The 17,037-nt window shown below is 53.7% G+C and overlaps 6 protein-coding genes across 6 annotated transcripts; 3 read left to right on the plus strand and 3 right to left on the minus strand.

The window, feature by feature from the left end:
* Positions 1–1,256: 1,256 nt before the first annotated feature.
* Positions 1,257–2,421, plus strand: B0T23DRAFT_305954 (putative ACC deaminase; the record flags this gene model as incomplete). Its single annotated transcript, XM_062834343.1, has 2 exons — positions 1,257–1,444; positions 1,494–2,421. The coding sequence occupies 2 exons, from the start codon at positions 1,257–1,259 to the stop codon at positions 2,419–2,421; spliced, it is 1,116 nt and encodes a 371-aa protein (XP_062696638.1).
* Positions 2,422–3,284: 863 nt separating this feature from the next.
* Positions 3,285–5,277, plus strand: B0T23DRAFT_6022 (major facilitator superfamily domain-containing protein). The gene is made up of 3 exons (XM_062841521.1): positions 3,285–3,558; positions 3,612–4,515; positions 4,574–5,277. Exons 1-3 carry the CDS (start codon positions 3,377–3,379, stop codon positions 5,147–5,149), a joined length of 1,662 nt encoding a protein of 553 aa, XP_062696639.1. The 5' UTR covers positions 3,285–3,376; the 3' UTR covers positions 5,150–5,277.
* A 638-nt stretch (positions 5,278–5,915) lies between these two features.
* B0T23DRAFT_368976 (Alpha/Beta hydrolase protein) lies at positions 5,916–7,444 on the minus strand. The gene has a single exon (XM_062836484.1). The coding sequence runs from the start codon at positions 7,072–7,074 to the stop codon at positions 6,214–6,216; it is 861 nt and encodes a 286-aa protein (XP_062696640.1). The 5' UTR covers positions 7,075–7,444; the 3' UTR covers positions 5,916–6,213.
* Positions 7,445–7,686: 242 nt separating this feature from the next.
* B0T23DRAFT_6086 (tRNA-guanine(15) transglycosylase-like protein) lies at positions 7,687–9,426 on the minus strand. Its single transcript, XM_062841533.1, has 2 exons — positions 9,065–9,426; positions 7,687–9,013 (listed from the first exon to the last, which is right to left on the minus strand). The coding sequence occupies exons 1-2, from the start codon at positions 9,288–9,290 to the stop codon at positions 7,734–7,736; spliced, it is 1,506 nt and encodes a 501-aa protein (XP_062696641.1). The 5' UTR covers positions 9,291–9,426; the 3' UTR covers positions 7,687–7,733.
* A 926-nt stretch (positions 9,427–10,352) lies between these two features.
* On the plus strand, positions 10,353–12,928 carry B0T23DRAFT_6067 (uncharacterized protein). Its single transcript, XM_062841529.1, has one exon. It carries the CDS (start codon positions 10,637–10,639, stop codon positions 12,749–12,751), a length of 2,115 nt encoding a protein of 704 aa, XP_062696642.1. The 5' UTR covers positions 10,353–10,636; the 3' UTR covers positions 12,752–12,928.
* B0T23DRAFT_6106 (adaptin N terminal region-domain-containing protein) lies at positions 12,929–16,641 on the minus strand. The gene is made up of 5 exons (XM_062841537.1): positions 16,516–16,641; positions 16,342–16,460; positions 15,707–16,287; positions 15,428–15,653; positions 12,929–15,369 (listed from the first exon to the last, which is right to left on the minus strand). Coding segments are annotated over exons 1-5 (3,192 nt in total). The 5' UTR covers positions 16,518–16,641; the 3' UTR covers positions 12,929–13,105.
* Between the last annotated feature and the right edge of the window lie 396 nt (positions 16,642–17,037).

A 17,037-nucleotide genomic window follows, 5' to 3' on the forward strand; every position in this document is an offset into this window, starting at 1 on the left:
GCAAATTAGAAAAGAAAGCGAGCGCGAACAAGGTAATGATAATAACTTTATGTTCCACAGTTACTCTCATTATAGACCATCTCAGCCCTTCAGATTGAGCTGCAACTTCTTGGTTGCTCCTGGGATAGCGCTTTCATCATTTTCGCCGCCCGTTGATGTCGCTCGTAAATGAACAACCATAACAGACAAGAAGATCCCACACTACCATCACGCGCTCAAGATCAACCATCACCTCCAGTCTAGTAATGGTGACTCGGAGTAATGATACCCCCTTCCCCTTGTCCCAGCACGTTTCTCTCGGTAAACTTGAAGGCTCAATCCCGCCGCCAGGACCCAAGATCTTGGTATAATTGAGGCTTGTTGTATGGTGGGTTTGCAATAAGTGGATATCCGTCATCTCACAAATATCCTATAATGCGAGAAGGCTAGAAGGGACCTCACAGTACTGCATATTGTCTAGAGTGAGATGGAATAGCTTGAAGGGAATTGTGGAGGTGACTGTGAAATAAAAGCAGCATCGACACTGAGAGATGGAGAGAAACTGTCACGAATGATTGCATTCTGAACAAGTGTCATTATGTGAAAGTCTTCTACTGCGTATAAGAACGGGTAGTTGACCATCACCTCCTTGGGGTTAGGATGAGTCAAACCAGGTGCCGACATTACAGTATCTTGCTGAGGTCTTCACCCAGGCTAGACTTGCTGCATGATATATTGTAATCCGAATCAATGGACGCTACAAGTCGGGAACTCCAACATTTGATTGCAACGGTGAGGCTCTATTGAGTGATACGGGAGTGAAAGCCTTACAGAAGAAACGACACACATCAATGCTAAACTGCTTCGAGAGCTGAGTAGGAACGATAAGCTTATAAGATATGTTAAGTTGGTGCGATAATCTCAAGGCTAGACCACGCTTGGTCAATAAAAGCGACGTCTATCCGGTTCGCATGATGCCAAGGTGCTATCGCTACCAACAGCGTCCAAGCATATCGGATAAGCGGCTCAGTGATCCACGGGTATACATACTCCAAGACATGAAGCCAAGTCAAGATGGAAGATGGCGCCTGCCCAGTGGTTCTGAGTGCGCTCCCTGCAGCAAGCCAGGAGCGGGGGAGGCATGGGGCTAACGTACAGGTTGGATGATAAGTCATGTAATATAAGGTCTCGCGATCACTTACCTTTCCAAATTTGCGAGGTCGAAAAACTCACGGCAACATTATCACCAAAGACGACGACAGTTTCAACACAGAGAAATGGCCGACTTACTACTCCCCGAACCGTTCGCCAGCATCCCTCGGGAGCCGCTAACTTTCGGTCCTTCTCCGATCCAGCCCCTCCCCCGCATCTCCCAAGCCCTCGGTGGAAAAGTCAATGTCTTTGCCAAACGGGAGGACCTCAACTCCGGTCTTGCCTTTGGAGGCAACAAGACCAGAAAGCTAGAGTATATCCCACCACCCGCCCGTCAGTCTGTTGTGTTGTCCGTCTACCAGCAGCTTGACTAACAAGCCCGGCCTCTCGGCCCCCAGATACCTCGTCCCCGACGCCATCTCCCAAGGCTGCGACACCCTCGTCTCCATCGGGGGCATCCAATCCAACCACACGCGCCAAGTCGCCGCCGCCGCCTCCAAGCTCGGCCTGCACGCCGCTCTCGTCCAAGAACACTGGGTCCCCGATTGGACCGATCCCGGCTATGACAAAGTCGGCAACATCCAGCTCTCCCGGCTGATGGGGGCCGACGTCCGTCTTGAACCGCTAGCCGGGTTCGGGATCGAGCACAAGCAGACGCTGGCGAAACTCAAAGATGATCTGGAGAAGGAGGGGAGAAAGCCGTATTATATCCCAGCTGGGGCGTCGGATCACCCCCTTGGAGGGCTGGGGTTCGCGAGGTGGGCGTTTGAGGTGGTGGCGCAGGAGGAGGAATTGGGGATTTATTTCGACACGGTGGTGGTCTGTGCGGTGACAGGGTCGACGATGGCGGGCATGGTGGCCGGGTTTAAGTTGGTTGAGAAGTTGGAACGCCACTCAGAAAAGCTGGGCAAGGTAATTAGGAGGAGGGTGATTGGGATTGATGCCTCCGCCAAGGTTGAGCAGACGAGAGCGCAGGTGCTGAGGATTGCGAAGCAGACAGCGGCCAAAATCGGGTTGGAGGAGGAGGATATCACGGAGGAGGATGTCGTGCTGGATGATCGGTACCATGCGGGGGTTTATGGCGTGCCGGACGAGAGAACAATTGAGGCTATCAAGTTTGGGGCGCGGACGGAGGCGTTCATTACCGATCCCGTGTACGAGGGCAAAAGTCTGGCGGGCATGATGGATATGATCAAGAATGGGGAGATTGAGGCGGGAAGCAATGTGCTGTATGCGCACCTTGGAGGGCAACTGGCACTGAATGCGTACTCCGCTTTGGGGTTGGAATAAGTTGCATAAAAGAGTGAAGTTGAAGTGTACATGAGTCTCTCTCGATGGGATCAAAACTCTATTCTGACATGAGTCAGGTAAAGTTGAAGACTCCAGTCTCAATCCTTGTCGTACTCTACAAAGCCAAGGTGCAAGTTGTCGGCGAATGCTACAAAAAGTGGAAGCCATTCACAAATCACGCATGTTTGGCGGAAGTTGCCATGGCCCCATAAGCTCGGCATAAGAGGTGGGCACGTGGGGGTGGATCCACCCGTTCGTTCGTGGTGGGATCGCTAAAACGATCGATCCACTGAAGAAGCTCTCGAACGGCGCTATCGTTGAGCAAAATTTGTGTTGAGTTCTTGCCCTCCCCTCCCTAGGCTCCTCTCCAGTGCTGATCGCTGTGTTGAGTGTTGGAGAAGAAGGGAAGCAGCAATGAGGATGCAGGTGGATGGTGTCATCTCGACGTTGGTTGGGGCAAGTTGCTCTGCGCGCGGATTCCGAAGTCGACCTTGGTTCTGCCGAGATCTTGCATCTTTGAAACATTGCATCTTGTTTACTTTCGGCTTAATCTCTAATCTCTTGAGGCTCTAAACTAGCACCGAGGGGTTTCCGTTTTGTTTTGTCATAGTATCTCCGACCTGCATCAGCGTCTTTTTTTCCCGGGGCTCCATCAATCCATCCGCGGACCGCCTCAACGTCGCCTCGAGTCTCGACCTTTTCCACACCTCCAACACTTTCTTGGCCAGGGCTGAAGAGTCATCATCCGACATTATATAAGGCGCCTCCATCCTTTCTCCCCTCACTGCCAGTTAATCCATTTTTCTCACGAGCCATCTCCCACCCTCTCGGCCAACCATACCAAACACGCCTCCTCCCCATTTATCCATTTCCTCTGATTTCCTTACACCACCAACACAATATTCTGGTCAGAACAGACGATTAGCAGGCACCTCCATTGCTTTCTCGTCCTAGTATGGCGCAGAAATCTTCACACACTCCCGTAGGGGAGACTGCCACACACGTTGTCCCCTATCCCGCAGCAAAGCTCCCATCAGAGGGCGGAAGTGGCCATGATGCCCACCAGCTAGAGGAAGGCCATGTTCCTATGCCTGAAGAGATCCAATACGACACCGCCAGGGTCGAGAAGATCTACCGGTATGTCACTCATTACTGCATCACCACTCTCCTCACCACTGACATGACCACAGCAAGCTCGACTTTCGAATCATCCCCGCCTTCTGGGTCCTTTACTTCCTCTGCTCCGCCATCCGTTCCAACATCGGCATCGCCCAGACCATGAATAAAAACGTCCACCACGACCTCGTCTCCGTCCTCGGCCTGACCCCGAGAGACCTGTCCACGGCCCTCGCCCTCTTCTACGTCGCCTACGTCCTCTTCGATCTGCCCTCAAACCTGATCATGAGCCGACTTTCTCCCCGCGCCTGGATGGCTAGAATCGTCTTCGCCGTGGGCATCATCGGTTGTTGCTTCACGGCCGTCAAAGCCCCCTGGAGCGTCAAATTCCTCCGCTTCCTGCTCGGCTTCGTAATTGCCGGCATGTGGCCTGGCATGTCCTACTACCTGACGCTCTTCTACCCGCCCAGCCGTACCGGCAAGAGAATCGGCATGTACTTCACCGCGGCGCAGTTGTCCGCGGCCGTGGTCGGCCTGGTGTCGGCCGGGTTCCAGGAGATGGATGGCCTAAGGGGATTGACAGGCTTTCAGTGGATGTTCCTCGTCTATGGGCTGCTGGGCATCATGTTGGGCATTGCTCTGCTTTTCTGGTTGCCGGACCGGCCTTTGGCTCCGGGCGAGAAGAGGGTCAGACACAAGTATTTGAGGTGGTTGCCGACGAGCCCCGAGGCGTTGACGGGCGAGGACGCCTTGATTCATTACCAGGATCTCAAGAGGGTGTATCACTCCAGACCTTGGAACATGAAGGATCTGTGGTATGTCTTGATTGACTGGCGTATGTGGCCCTTGGTGCTCATGTACTTTGGAGTCGTGGGTGTTGGTATTGGCACGCAGTTGTATGGGAGCGTCATCATTGCTTCCATCAACCCGAACTTCAGCGGCATCACGGTTAGCTTGTTGTTTGCGCCTATTTGGATGGTAAGTCATGGGTTCAGCTCCTTTTTCCTGTCTACGGGATACCAACTAACGTCAACAGATGGACTTCCTCGCTATCCTCATCTCTACCCCACTCGCCGATCGCTTCCACAAATACCGCTGGGTCTTCTTCTGTGCCGGTTGTGTCATCCAAATCGTTGGCCTCATCATTGTTACCTTTGCCCTCTCCAATGACTGGGCCCGTTACGGTGGCCTGCTCATCATCGGCTTTGGTCTCGGTCCGACCGTGCCCAACTGCATGGCCTGGACGAACGAGATCTTTCAGAAGCGACATGGCGAGGTTGGTGTGGCCGCTGCCTCAGCTCTGGTCTCCGGGCTTGGAAACTTGGGTTCCATCACTACCACGTACGCACTGTATACCGGATGGCCTGAAGATGCGAAAAAGGGACCTCATCAGTACCGCAAGAGCAACTACACCATGATTGGCATTCTTGCTGTAAGCATTGCAAGCACTATTCTCCTGGCGGTTCTGCTCAGAATCTTTGGCACTGAGCCCAGCCGAAGGTTTGTGGCAAACAGTGGCAGCTCTGATGGAGAAGAAATCATCGACGGTGCTGCGTTGCGCGAGAGGCAGATGCGTGGATTTGGTGGGGTGCTGGGGAGAAAGAAGAACTAATCTCTTCCACTGAAGAGAATGAGGAGTTGAGCTTGCGGTCTCGTCAAACCATCACCGCCGAACTCTCCACGGAAGCACAAAGGGTGAAGCTTTGTTGCTGCCACACACAACCACCAGAAAAGGGCTACAACTGATGTGGTTCACCTCCGTCGCACCGGTTTACTTTGCGACACTAACCTTTACGACAACTGTCGAACGGCATCTATCCGTTCACGACACGACTACACGACAAAACTTCTTGCCTCATTAATCAACGATGATGGGGCCGAGGGAAAGTGACAATGCTTCTACGCTATTACTTTGTCTTGGCTCATCCTCACTTCAACACGAGGCAAGATGTTACCCAGAGAAAATAATGAAGAAAGAAAAGACGACAAACGCGAATACGAAACGAGGAGGACGAACGAGAAAAAAATGGTGGTTTGCTTTTCGGTTTCTTTTGGCTTATTGTTATGATACCCCATCCGTGTTTAAATACGCTGTCGCCTTTGCCGAGTTTTACCAGGATACCCTTTTCATATCTTCCTCATCAATATCTCGACAGCGACAGTGCGCTAACGCCATCGCTGGGACGGCGTGTTGGGACCGAGTACCTTGATCCCGAAAGGGAGGCGGCGACAATGCTTCTACGCTATCGCCAATGCCGGGTCTCGTGGGCGTTTTTGTTTTTGGTTTTTGCTTTATACACATATACATGTACCCTTGCCGAGAAACAAAGGGAAGGAGAAGGATCACATGTTGGGCTGTTGATAAACAGATAGACAGTCATCCTTTGGTTATTAGATCCCAATCAATACAGCACTACTTTGCTGGAACTTTCATCAGTGAACAGACGACATGTATTGCTTCATCTTGGTGATATTGGGTCTCTTGTTGATATGTGTTGGTATTTTGCTTGGCATTTTGGAAAAAGACTCATCATTGCCTTGGTCAAGCAATTCGTCGAGCCACAATGAAATGAACTGCATTGATAGATTACGGGAGACATGGTCCTAGTTACAAAAGCCCTAAAACCATGACTTGGTTCCAACAACTGTACCATGATATTCCCAACACCTGCTCCCTCACGGCCACCCACTCTTCAGCCTCTCAGCAAAGAACTCCATCATAGGCAGCACCTCCTCCCTACTCCTAGGCATCCCATCATCCGGCCTCTTCCACTCCACCACCTTGACGTTCTCAAACTCCCTCTTGATCAAATCCACCTCATCCTCACCCACATACTCACTCTCGCTCCCATGCAAAACCAACACGGGCGTCTTCGCCTTCTCCCTCGCACTGATACTAGGAATCATGGAAGGCGGCAATGCCCCTCCAATCGAAACGATGCCCTTGAACGCCTTCTCCTTCTCCTTCCTCTCACCAACAACCACTCCCTCCTTCACCTCCTCTCCCTCCTTTACCTCCCTAACCTTGGCTTCATCTTCACCAACCCCAACCCCCCCCTCCCAAGTCCGCACCTTGCTCCCCAACCCCAACGCCACCCCGCCACCCTGTCCAAACCCAAACAGCAAGATATCACCCAACTCCCATCCACATTCCTTCATCAACACCTCCCCAATCAATTTGCCCATCACCAGCTCCCAGACTTTGTCGTAGCCCGGATCCATGTCGATTTCGCCCGTCCGTCCGTCCAGTTTCAGGTCATCCCCCCAGTGGAAGTTGTTGGTCGGCCCGCTGTCGAGCGGTAGGCCTAAGAGGGAAGGGGGTAAAGGGGCGATTCCCCGGACGGAAATGGCGAGGACGCCGGGCAGGGAGAGGTTGCGGGCGAAAGAGAGAAACGGGGTGTCGGAGTCGCCGAGGCCGTGGAAGAGGAGGAGGATGGCGGTGGTGGATTCGGGTGGGGAGGGGTAGTGCAGAGACAGGGAGAGGTGGGGTTTGAGGGGGTTGAAATCCTCGGGTTGGGGGATGCGGGTTGGTGACATTTTGGGTTGATTTGATTGTTTGGTGTGGTGGTGTGGTGGTTTTCAGTTCAAGTTGAGTGGGGTGGGTGGTGGTTGAGCTCCTTTTTGAGGAGTATATATAGATAGTTTCTGTGGCGGAAGTTGATGCGACACTGAGAATGGGTGGTGATTACCCTGATTGGGACCGAATGTTGACTGAGTGTGACGATGGCTGAAATGAGTTGTGACTTGTGAGTTGTAGTGTAGAGGGAAAAAGAGAACTGAACGGAGCCAGCTGCGGAGTTGATGAGATGACGATATCGTTCGTTCGCTTAGGTAGGTGGTTGTTACGGAGCGGGTCCCCCGTTTCTTCGGGTTCGGAGAGCCCCGCTTTTAACCGAGTGGATTCCCCTGATCGCCGGACATCTACAATTAGAGGTATCAACTTTGATATCATCAACTTTCTGATGGGAAACTAATGATGATGAGGAATAAGGAAGATATATTGGGATGAGGTCGTCTATTATAGGAAATGCCGAGCGCAAAAGCATCTGCCAGAGGTAAACATATCCTTACCTACTTATGCCAGAACTTCACACCTATTCTAGGCCTTGATTCGTATGTAGAGGTATTTTTCAACGAGTTCATGCCCAAAATGCGATAATTTTCTATTATTTTCCATTGGTATCTCATCTAGTCTATCATTCTTTCTCCGCCTTCTCCGCAAACCCTCTCTCCTCCAAATCCTTCGCATCAGCATTTTCATCCGGCACCAACGGCGTCTCAGCCACCGAATCCACACCCGATCCCAAACCCGAAGTACCGTTCTGCTCATCCTCTATCCTGAGATCCGCAACCTTGTCCTCAATCTTCTTCTCACCCTCAAACTTGCTCCAAGCAGGTCTATTCCTCTTCTGCTCACCCGGTCCCTCGCTCTTAAAGTGATACCCCCTCGCCCTCGGCCTCTCTCCCAAACCCTGAGGAATCTCAGGTTCGTACCTCAACGCAAACTGCCTCGCCTTCTCCTCAAAGGTACCATCGGCCAGCGCCTCGCGGATGGAAGCAAAAAAGGAAGCCAGCACGGCGTGGTTGTGAATCTGCAACAGCGTCCAGCCCAGCATTTCTCTGGCGCAAAGCAAGTGCTGAACAAAAGCACGGTGGTGCGTGGTGCAGGCGTAGCAGGTGCAGGATTCGGTCAGGGGCTGGAGGGAGATGGCGTGCTCGGGGGAGGACATGTCGATGCCCAAGGGCAAAAGGTCTGAAGACTCGGAGGAAGGTGGGGGAAACGTAAAGGACAAAGCGATGCCGGCGTCGGAGGCGGTCGAGAGGAAGGGAAGGAGGAAAATGTCCATTCCCAAGGAAAGCTGGCGGAGGACTTGGTGGGGGTTGGAGGGCGTGGAGAGAGCCAAGCGGGGCAGGGTGTCGAGGTTCTGGTAGGAGGCGGAGATGTCGGGGATCAGGTCGGCATCGTAGACGGCTAGGCCGGAGAGAACAGAGGGGTTGGACTGATGCTCTTCGGAGAGACGCTCGAGATACTCCCATTGGATGGAGTAGCTGATGGGAAGGACGGGGGCGAAGGTTGCGATTTTGGAGGGCTCCTGGTTTCGGCCGTACATGTCCATGAACCACTCCTTGATCCAGTCGTCGGTGCGCTCGGCCATGCGGAGGGCGCGCTTGGAGGTGGGCGCGCTGGTCTTGTGGGTGAGGTCGGCGAGAGGAATGGCAATGTCGGGGTTGAGAGTCTGGATGGCGTTGATGTACTGCTTTGTGGTGACGGCTTGGAAGCCGGTGGAGGTGAAGACGGAGATGGACTGGTTGGTGTTGCCCATGGGGGCGGCGACTGCGGGAATCCTCCGGGAACCGAGAACGGTGATGATGGAGGAGGGCATGGCTGTGAAGCTCTGAAGAGGCTTGTTGTTGGGCGAGGGAGTCTCATAGACGGGAGGTGAACGGGTCATGTATTGCTGCGGGCGCTCGATAACTGGAACATGGTTAAGACAAGATTTCCAAATGTGGAAAAATTACGACCTACAGTCCTCCAAGGCCATATATGTGCCATTGGTGAGCAAGTGTTTCTCAACATTGTCGGGGGTTACGTGAGGGATGACACCTCTCGAAGTGAGGCCGAAGAAGTTGGGAGTGTCAACAGTCCGACGACCTGGAAAGGCCAAACGACCGAGTCTGGCACCGCCATCCTTAACGGCGGTCTTGAGCAGTTCAAAGGTCATGGCTGTTGGTTCATGTCCATCACTCGACATCTTTTCTGAATGGACCCCTCTTGGTGGAGAGAGGAAGTTTTTGATACGGGAGTGAGGTGAGGTGTTGGGATGGATGCCGGGACCTGAAAATTTCCAGGCTATGGAAGCGGCAAACGCAATGACCTCTTTTGATGTTATGGTGATGAGAGGTCTCCAAGACTCTTTTCAAATTTTTGTCTGGTCTCACCCTCAAGGTTAGGTGGTTTCTACAGTCTCAAAATTTCGTGATACGCAGTTCTGGAGTTTTTGTTACATCGGCCAGTTCCGTTGGTGATGGTTCGCGCAGTGTCTGTGTACCTTAGCAAGCCTTCCTTTCCAATAACGGTATTTGCGTATCTTTTACGCAGTGGTTCACCGTTCTGCTCCGCCAAGCTGTTAAGGACCACCTGGAGTGAGGGGTGCACAGGGGCTGTTCCCTGTAACTCAGGTGCTAGAACCGCCTCGCCTTGGCAAAGCTGAAGGGAAGGTGGGGTTCTGGATCTCTCGGGTCCCTGGGGCTTGACTCAAGAGCCCCTCTCGTCCCGCCCCGCCTCTCTTGTTTGGTGTCAGTGGGTGTGGTGCCTGGCGCTCCCGCTGCGTCTGTGTCTCGCCTGCCGTCGGGGTGTCAATGTTTTAGTGTTGTTGAGGGTGATAACTAGATATGGAAACTTTGATACAGCGGTCGTCGACATTATCCACACATCACCAAATGATACCTTAGAGGTAGGTATGATTAACAAGACACTTTGAGGTGATCCAGATCGGACGCCGAGATACATATGTAATGACATCTCCGCCATGACGAACAGGTCGAGCTGCAGGGACCGATTGGCAATGATCGACGACACGTCCCATTCTGCCCTGCCAGGCCTGTGATTCAACTTCTTCCAGGCCCGTGCGTGCCAATCACGGCCAGTGTTTCGAAGAGAAACCGAACTGAACCGGGCACCGTCTTATCCGGCCACTGCGGCCTCGGGTCGCCCAAAGCGGTGCATCCGGCAAAGGCACAAGCAGTAGACTTGGTGTATATCCCTTCATTTTGCCCTGTTCCGTCCATCTTGTTTCCCTTTTCCCACCTTTTTACACTTCATGTTGAACATAGTCTCATACACTCGCGGATCGCAGATGCTTTGTTTATCTTGTTGTTTTGCGGTTCAACTGCATTGATACCCCCCCATCGCTTATCGCAAATTCCAAACGTCTTGTTGACTTTTACTTGTTTTGTTTTGATGCGTTTCGTCATAGCTTGCTTGGAACGGTGTTAGTCTCCACGCGGTCCATCAAGGTCTCCGAAGCCATCTCAGCATTTCACTATACATATACGAACAATTCAATTCGATACACAGAAACATACGCGAGAAAAAGTCATGGTGGGAACCCAAGACGGGGCGACGTCCCCCAAATCAGCCCACCAAGCACATCAGGTACCCCAGGTTCAAGATCTCGAGAGCCTCTCTTCCTCCTCCGGTTCAGACAACAGCGCCAGCAGTAGCAGTTCCAGCAGCGGCACCGGCACTCCGAACGTTGCCAACAGCGCAACGATACTCATTGCGACCGACCACCCCGACGCACCACTTCCCGAAATAACCCTCGTCGAAGCCCTCGAGGCCGACAGCTCTCCGCCTACTCCCCGATTCATCCAGGACGCCGGCTCATGGAAGAGGTGGAAATGGGTACCATATCCCGTCCGGCGCTCCATTGTCGCCGTTATTCGATGGGCCCACGGCCCTGCCACTCCTCAGCGGTTCCGCATCAAGCCACTGTTTCCCAACGTCCAGTATGCGCCTATCCTGCTCCTGGAGAAGAAGTTCCCACGGTTGAGGCATAGGTTGTGGCTGCTGTTCTTCTGGATTGCCATATGGATCATCACCTTCGCCTTGGTCATGCGCAAAGAGCTGGATGTGGACGAGATTCCCGGATGGGGCAGACCCGTTTCGATTGGCTGTGGCGCGGCTTACTGGAACATGGACAATGGCTGCGGACTCAATGGCATGCAATGTCGGCCCTTCACCGATTCGGGCTTTGCCTTCAAGTGTCCTGCCAACTGTGCAAGTTACCAGGCCTTGAACCCGCGCGCTGTGGGTGACCAGGAGGTTGTATACAGGCCTCTGGTTGTTGGTGGCCCGCCAGCAACAGGGAACGATATCACTCCAGTCTACCGTGGTGACTCCTACCTCTGCGGCTCTGCCGTCCATGCCGGCGTTGTGTCAAACGCGCACGGCGGCTGTGGTGTCGTGCGCTTGATCGGGACGCAGAGGAATTTCAGCAGCTCCTACCGGAACGGAATCGAGAGCATCCCCTTCGATTCCTACTTCCCGCTGTCTTTTACCTTTGAGGAGGGCGTCCAATGCTCAGCTAAGGACATGCGCTGGGCGCTCCTCGCCATCTCCGTGGTCTTTTCCAGCGTACTTTCGGTATTGATCACTTCCCCCACCCTCTTCTTCTTCCCCGTCTTCACAGGCATCTATTGGACCGTTGGCCTGGCTACCGACCCGGCCAACATCACCGATGTCCCCTCCCTGATCTCGCGCGAGCTCGGCTCCTTCCTCCCGGCCATCCTCGTCGCCTGGGTCATGTACGACCACATGGGCATTCGCCGCTCCTTAACCGGCCTGACGGCACAGTTCGAGAAAACCGTCCTCTGGCTTGGCGGCTGCTGGGTCGGCGCTCTGACGAATTACACCTTCGATTTCATCCCTATCCAGCGTCTCACACCTCACGATCTGCAACAACAGCCCGGTGCGCGGGCCGCCCTCGCCATCATCATCGTCGTTTTGACCATCATCACGGCCTCGCAGGTCTGGTTCTTCCGGCAGGAAGGTCGACTTGTCCGCTACCTCAAGTTTTACACCCTCGTCGGCGCCGGTCTGATCCTCTGCGTAATCCTGCCGGACCTCAAGCTGCGCATCCACCATTACATCCTCGCTCTCCTCTTACTTCCCGGAACAAGCATGCAAACCCGTCCGTCGCTGCTCTACCAAGGCTTGCTAGTCGGGTTATTCATCAACGGCATCGCTCGCTGGGGGTGGGATCCTGTCCTGCAAACAGCTTACGCGCTGCAGGGAGACGCCCAGCTGGGATCTCCCCTGCCGGCCCTCGCCGCGCCCGTGATCTCACTGGGGACGAATATTTCCAGCATCACCTTTATGTGGGGCAAGCCGCCGGGGAGGATCTACGATGGGATTAGCGTGCTGGTGAACGATGTAGAACGGTTCAGGACGTATTTTAGCGATGATGAGTTCGACAAGAACGCGCCCTCTAACTTTACTTGGACAAGGGAGGGAGAGGAAGTTGGGAGAGATAATGAGTATTTTAGGTTTGCGTGGATGCAAGGGTACAAGAGCGAGGATTATACCAAGGCGGGGGTGTGGACGAGGGAGGGGGAGTGGATTGCCATGGCTCCGGGGCCGTCGAGGGTGAAGAAGAGGGGTTCTATGGGGGTGGTTGGGGAGGAGGAGGAGGGGAGGAAGAGGTTATCTTGATGACATGGTATGATACCTATATTTGGGATATAAAGTATATATATGGCTATGATTCGCCCTTGTAACTCGATAATGAATGTTGATCTGATTCAAGACGTGAAAGGTGACCTTTATGTTTTGCTTCTGTGAATATCTGTCAACTTTTCCCTATCTGCCTTTATTGAGGACTTCTCCACAATTGGGCGAGGAGTGGTCAGTTCTGTTTGCTTGTTCTTTTTGACAGTATCGTCTCTCAAAGCAGATTGTCAATCTCACTTTGAGTCCCACCAAAGGAACGTTCATACAGGCAGTTCATAACCATTAATTGATCTCAGTACTCTAGATATCCCCTCCACTTTGTGACTCGCCTGTAACCTATGGCTCACCAGCTTCAGCTCTGGCTCCAGCCCCAGCATCATCCTCATCACCAAGCTGTATAATCCTCTTCGGCTTCTTCTTCTTCACCTTTTCTTTCTCCTTCTTTTTTATGGTAATCACCGCCTCTCCCTCTCCCTCTCCCTCTCCACCCACTGGTCCTCCTTCCCCTCCTCCCTCTGTCGCGTCTGCCTCCGCCTTCTTTTTCTTCTTCTTCTTCACCACCTTCTTCTCCTTCTCATCTTCGCCAGCCCCAGGACCATCTTCTTCCGATTTCGACTTGGACTTGGTCTTCTTCCCCTCCTTCTTCTTCTTGCTCTTCACCACTACCCCCTCTGTCGGCACCCCTTGAGCGACGTGTATCCTCTCATTAGCCCTCTGCATCTCCAGCCTCAACCGCTGGACTTCCTTCATGGCCTTTGCCATTTCCGCGTCTGTCTCCGCGAGCTTTTCGTGCGGGAGAGCACCACCACCAGAATCCTCAGAATGGCTGGCTTCGAGGCTGAGGTTGCGCAAGTGGCTGGAATCCACCTGCAAAAGGGACTGCTTGAGCTTCCGTGCTGCGCGGGACTTGGCGCTGGCGCTAGACGGATCCGCGTCCGAGTCATGCTGGCTTCCCGTCCGCGGGGTGGACGGACGGCTGCCGACTAGCGTTTCGTCTGCGGCGACGACGATTTGGGGGCGTGATTTGGGCGCCTTGGATCGCTGAGGTGTTCCGGGAGCGCCGCCGACACCGGAGGAGCTGATGGCGCCGAGGTCGAGCTTCATAATGGGGATGGAGTCGATGTCGAGGTCGGGGCCGTTTTCGTTTTGCAGAATGTTGTGTATTGGGGTGGAAGTGCCTTGTGAGCGAGAGGGACTGCCTAGGTCGCCAATGTAGAAAGGGTCGTCACGGTTGCGCTCTGCTCGTTCGGCCTTGCGACGGGCGATGATGTCTGCGTCAAGGTAGCTATCCTCTGTCGCTTGCTGGTAGGAGCCCGATGTCGTCTCGGGAGCGTCCCGTAGTCTGTTTATTGCTGGCTCGCTGGAGATGCTGGTTGGTGCTGCCTTTTCGTTGTAGTAAGCTGAGAATTCGTCGTCTTCCTGGATGGGAAGCATCAATGAGTCTGCTTGCGCCAGCAGGCTGCTGAGGTTAGGATGAATAGGTTCGTCCAGGTCCAGGCCCTCCGGCATCGGGACATTCAACTGAGCGCCAACTGCGACGGAGTTCAGCTCCCAACCCTGGAAGAGAGAGGGTATCGCTTGTGTGAGAAGGAGGGGCGGGTCTTGCTCGAGTTCGTCCGTTGATGACGCCTGTGCCGATGCTGCCTCGGCGGTGAGCTTCAGGAGCTCGGTAAATTCAACCGCGCGTTCCTGGACTTCAAGAGATGGATGAAGCACTAGGGGCTCGTATGTATGGATGACTCGCGCCATGAGCAGAGATACCATGGACTTTCGTTCTGCTGTCCAGTATGTTTGGTCGTTACCAGCAATCAGTGCGAACAACTTCATGGAGGCCTGCAGGCAGGTTGCGAGAACCTCGGAGGGTCTGATACGCGGTATTAACTGTAACAGGTGATTGAGTGTGTCGCTTGGATTTGAGAGCAGATTTGCGTATTCTCCGGCGATCCAGGCAACAGGCTTCAGTGAACCTGATATCACTTGGTGTGACGTGGTCTCCATCGATAGCTTTGCAATTATAAGCTCGGCAGCCCGAACAGCGGCAGCTCTCACTGCTTTCACCTTGACGGCCACGTTTCTGAGCTCATTACCAATACTCTCCGAAATATCGGCCGTGGTAGATTTCGGCCCCAGTGCCATGCCGTCCGAGTCAACCTCCTTACGAGACGCCGGAGCAATCCGGATAAGTTGTGTTAGTACGTCAATGTACCAGTCAAAGTCGACCACACTCGAGTAGTTGTTCTGCGAGCACATCTTGAGGATCCTGCCGATAACGTCAATCGTATAGTCTTCGGGGAGAGGAGGAGCCTCATCTCGTTTCCTGGACCGTCGTTCAGCGCCCATCTCTTCACTCGAGTCGGTTGACAGATCATCCAACTGATCATTGTTCGGGTTTGTGGACGTTTTCAGCTGCCTCATAAGCCGGCTGACAATGGATACCAGGTTATCGCTGCTGACCATCCCTTGTACCAGGTCTAGGGCCTTGATCCTGATGGTTATGTCTTCGCTGTCGATGCACTCCATGATCACGTCCTCTTGTTGGGCAACAAGGAACGGGTGCGTAACCACGATTCTGTTGAAGGCCAACAGAGCCACATATTTCACTGAGCGGAAGACATGGTGAGAATTGTACAGACAAAGTCAAGAGGTAAAGGTACTCACAGTTCGCATCGCCGTTGAAAGTAATCATGCCACGAAGCTTTGAAACGCACAGACTAGCAATCTCCTCCCTGCCATCATCTTCCGAGTCTCCAAGGATTCCTCCTTGTATGATGCCGTTGATACATTCGTATAACAGGGACATTGCCGGCGTTGTTCGGATCAGATCGGTCAGGGGCGGCAGAAGCTTGCGAACGAGACGCGGTTCTAGAGGGGTGAGGGTCGCAAACTGAGCAAGTTAGCAAAGAGGCCGTCAAGTGGGAAATCCGGATTTCCTCGTACCAGTTTGATCAACTTTATCGCCATCCAGTTGTTACCCCCATCTACCAAGAGCTCGAACAGGCGCGGAGCCAGGGGCAAGAAATCCTGGGGTCTCCGCCAGCCGAGTTCACACACCACGTTCACAATGGCTGCTGTCACGCTCGGATCCTCGTGCTTGTCCATAAGTCGCTCCTTGATTTTTGGCCATGCTGCTCGGAGGGTCTCTGGGTATACCAGGGCTAGTCTGTATAGTGTAACAATGGTCTTCTTCCTAATAGCCGAATGCGAGTGACTGAGACGCGGCAGTAGGTCTGCTAGTACGGAAAGGGCAAGGGAGGGCGTGATGATATGCGGGAGCGCAGCAATGGGAAGTGAGATGACGATCGGGGAGGAGGCCGAGAGGTCCTTCTTGAGGAGGTTGGTGGCTAGCATGAGCACTTCGGTATCGGTCTTGAAGCTCTGGACGGCGCCGAGATATCCAACGCGCTTCTGGTGGTATTTTGGCGAGGACATGACCTCGAGGACATGGAAGGAAGCCCACGACATGTCATGGCCGTTCATCTCGAGGTAGATGATCTTGAGGAGGGCCGTGGCCTTGACATCTTTGCGCATGTGTTAGCAAAAGCAACGGGCGCAACAACACAAGAGGGACGAACCCATGTCTTGGCTTTTGATCTCGGAACGACATTCTTTCAGACAGTTCTGGATGTACTCCTTTTCGTTTCCCTTGTGGTTGCGCAGACCTCGGATGAGGTCGTACAGCGACTTTTCGAACCTAGGGGGCATCAGCTAAGTCGATTCGTGCAGACGGAAGCCGGAGCTTGACGCACATGGTTGCGGTTGTGGTGGCCCAACTGGCGATGTTCCCAGTGTTGTGAGGACTATATCGAAGTTGGGGAGGCTTGACGCTGGCGGCGCAACGGGTAGCAATCGGTTCGCGTGAGGACTTGGTGACAGGAATCGAAAGTGTTTACAGGTTTAGTATAAGCTGAAGGTATAGCGAGGCGACGGGGACGAGGTGTTGCTGTGTCTGGACTGAACCGCAACTCGACGCATCTTGCCGCGGCCGTAGTTGGGGAGATGCTGTGGGCGCCACCCGGGTCGAGGGTTGTAAGTAAATGCGCTTCTCGTCGTCACGCCGTTGGGTTTACTTGTCGTCGTCGTCGTCGAGACACGCTTGACGGATCTTGGTTTGGAAACGCAATGGCCGTCAACGACGCTGCTGCTGGAGATCCGATGTCCGTGGTGGGTTCACAATGTGGCACCCTCCCTCCCCGTCCTGGTCGTCCGGGCCACTGCTATCTCACGTCACTGGCTGACCTCTCTGCCTGCCTGTGCTTTGGGGTGAGGAT

This window comes from Neurospora hispaniola, assembly GCF_033458365.1.
Source record: "Neurospora hispaniola strain FGSC 10403 chromosome Unknown B0T23scaffold_1, whole genome shotgun sequence".
NCBI lineage: Eukaryota > Fungi > Ascomycota > Sordariomycetes > Sordariales > Sordariaceae > Neurospora > Neurospora hispaniola.

What these genes read in the sequence shown, in the direction of transcription:
- B0T23DRAFT_6022 (XM_062841521.1), top strand. Translation starts at nt 3,377, where the DNA reads ATGGCGCAGAAATCTTCACACACTCCCGTAGGGGAGACTGCCACACAC. An exon ending in AGGGTCGAGAAGATCTACCG is followed by an intron (nt 3,559 to 3,611) that starts GTATGTCACTCA and finishes ACATGACCACAG; the next exon opens with CAAGCTCGACTTTCGAATCA. An exon ending in TGTTTGCGCCTATTTGGATG is followed by an intron (nt 4,516 to 4,573) that starts GTAAGTCATGGG and finishes TAACGTCAACAG; the next exon opens with ATGGACTTCCTCGCTATCCT.
- B0T23DRAFT_368976 (XM_062836484.1), bottom strand. Translation starts at nt 7,074, where the DNA reads ATGTCACCAACCCGCATCCCCCAACCCGAGGATTTCAACCCCCTCAAA.
- B0T23DRAFT_6086 (XM_062841533.1), bottom strand. Translation starts at nt 9,290, where the DNA reads ATGTCGAGTGATGGACATGAACCAACAGCCATGACCTTTGAACTGCTC. An exon ending in ATATATGGCCTTGGAGGACT is followed by an intron (nt 9,014 to 9,064) that starts GTAGGTCGTAAT and finishes ACCATGTTCCAG; the next exon opens with TTATCGAGCGCCCGCAGCAA.
- B0T23DRAFT_6067 (XM_062841529.1), top strand. Translation starts at nt 10,637, where the DNA reads ATGGTGGGAACCCAAGACGGGGCGACGTCCCCCAAATCAGCCCACCAA.
- B0T23DRAFT_6106 (XM_062841537.1), bottom strand. An exon ending in GATCAAAAGCCAAGACATGG is followed by an intron (nt 16,288 to 16,341) that starts GTTCGTCCCTCT and finishes ACATGCGCAAAG; the next exon opens with ATGTCAAGGCCACGGCCCTC. An exon ending in CGATAAAGTTGATCAAACTG is followed by an intron (nt 15,654 to 15,706) that starts GTACGAGGAAAT and finishes TAACTTGCTCAG; the next exon opens with TTTGCGACCCTCACCCCTCT.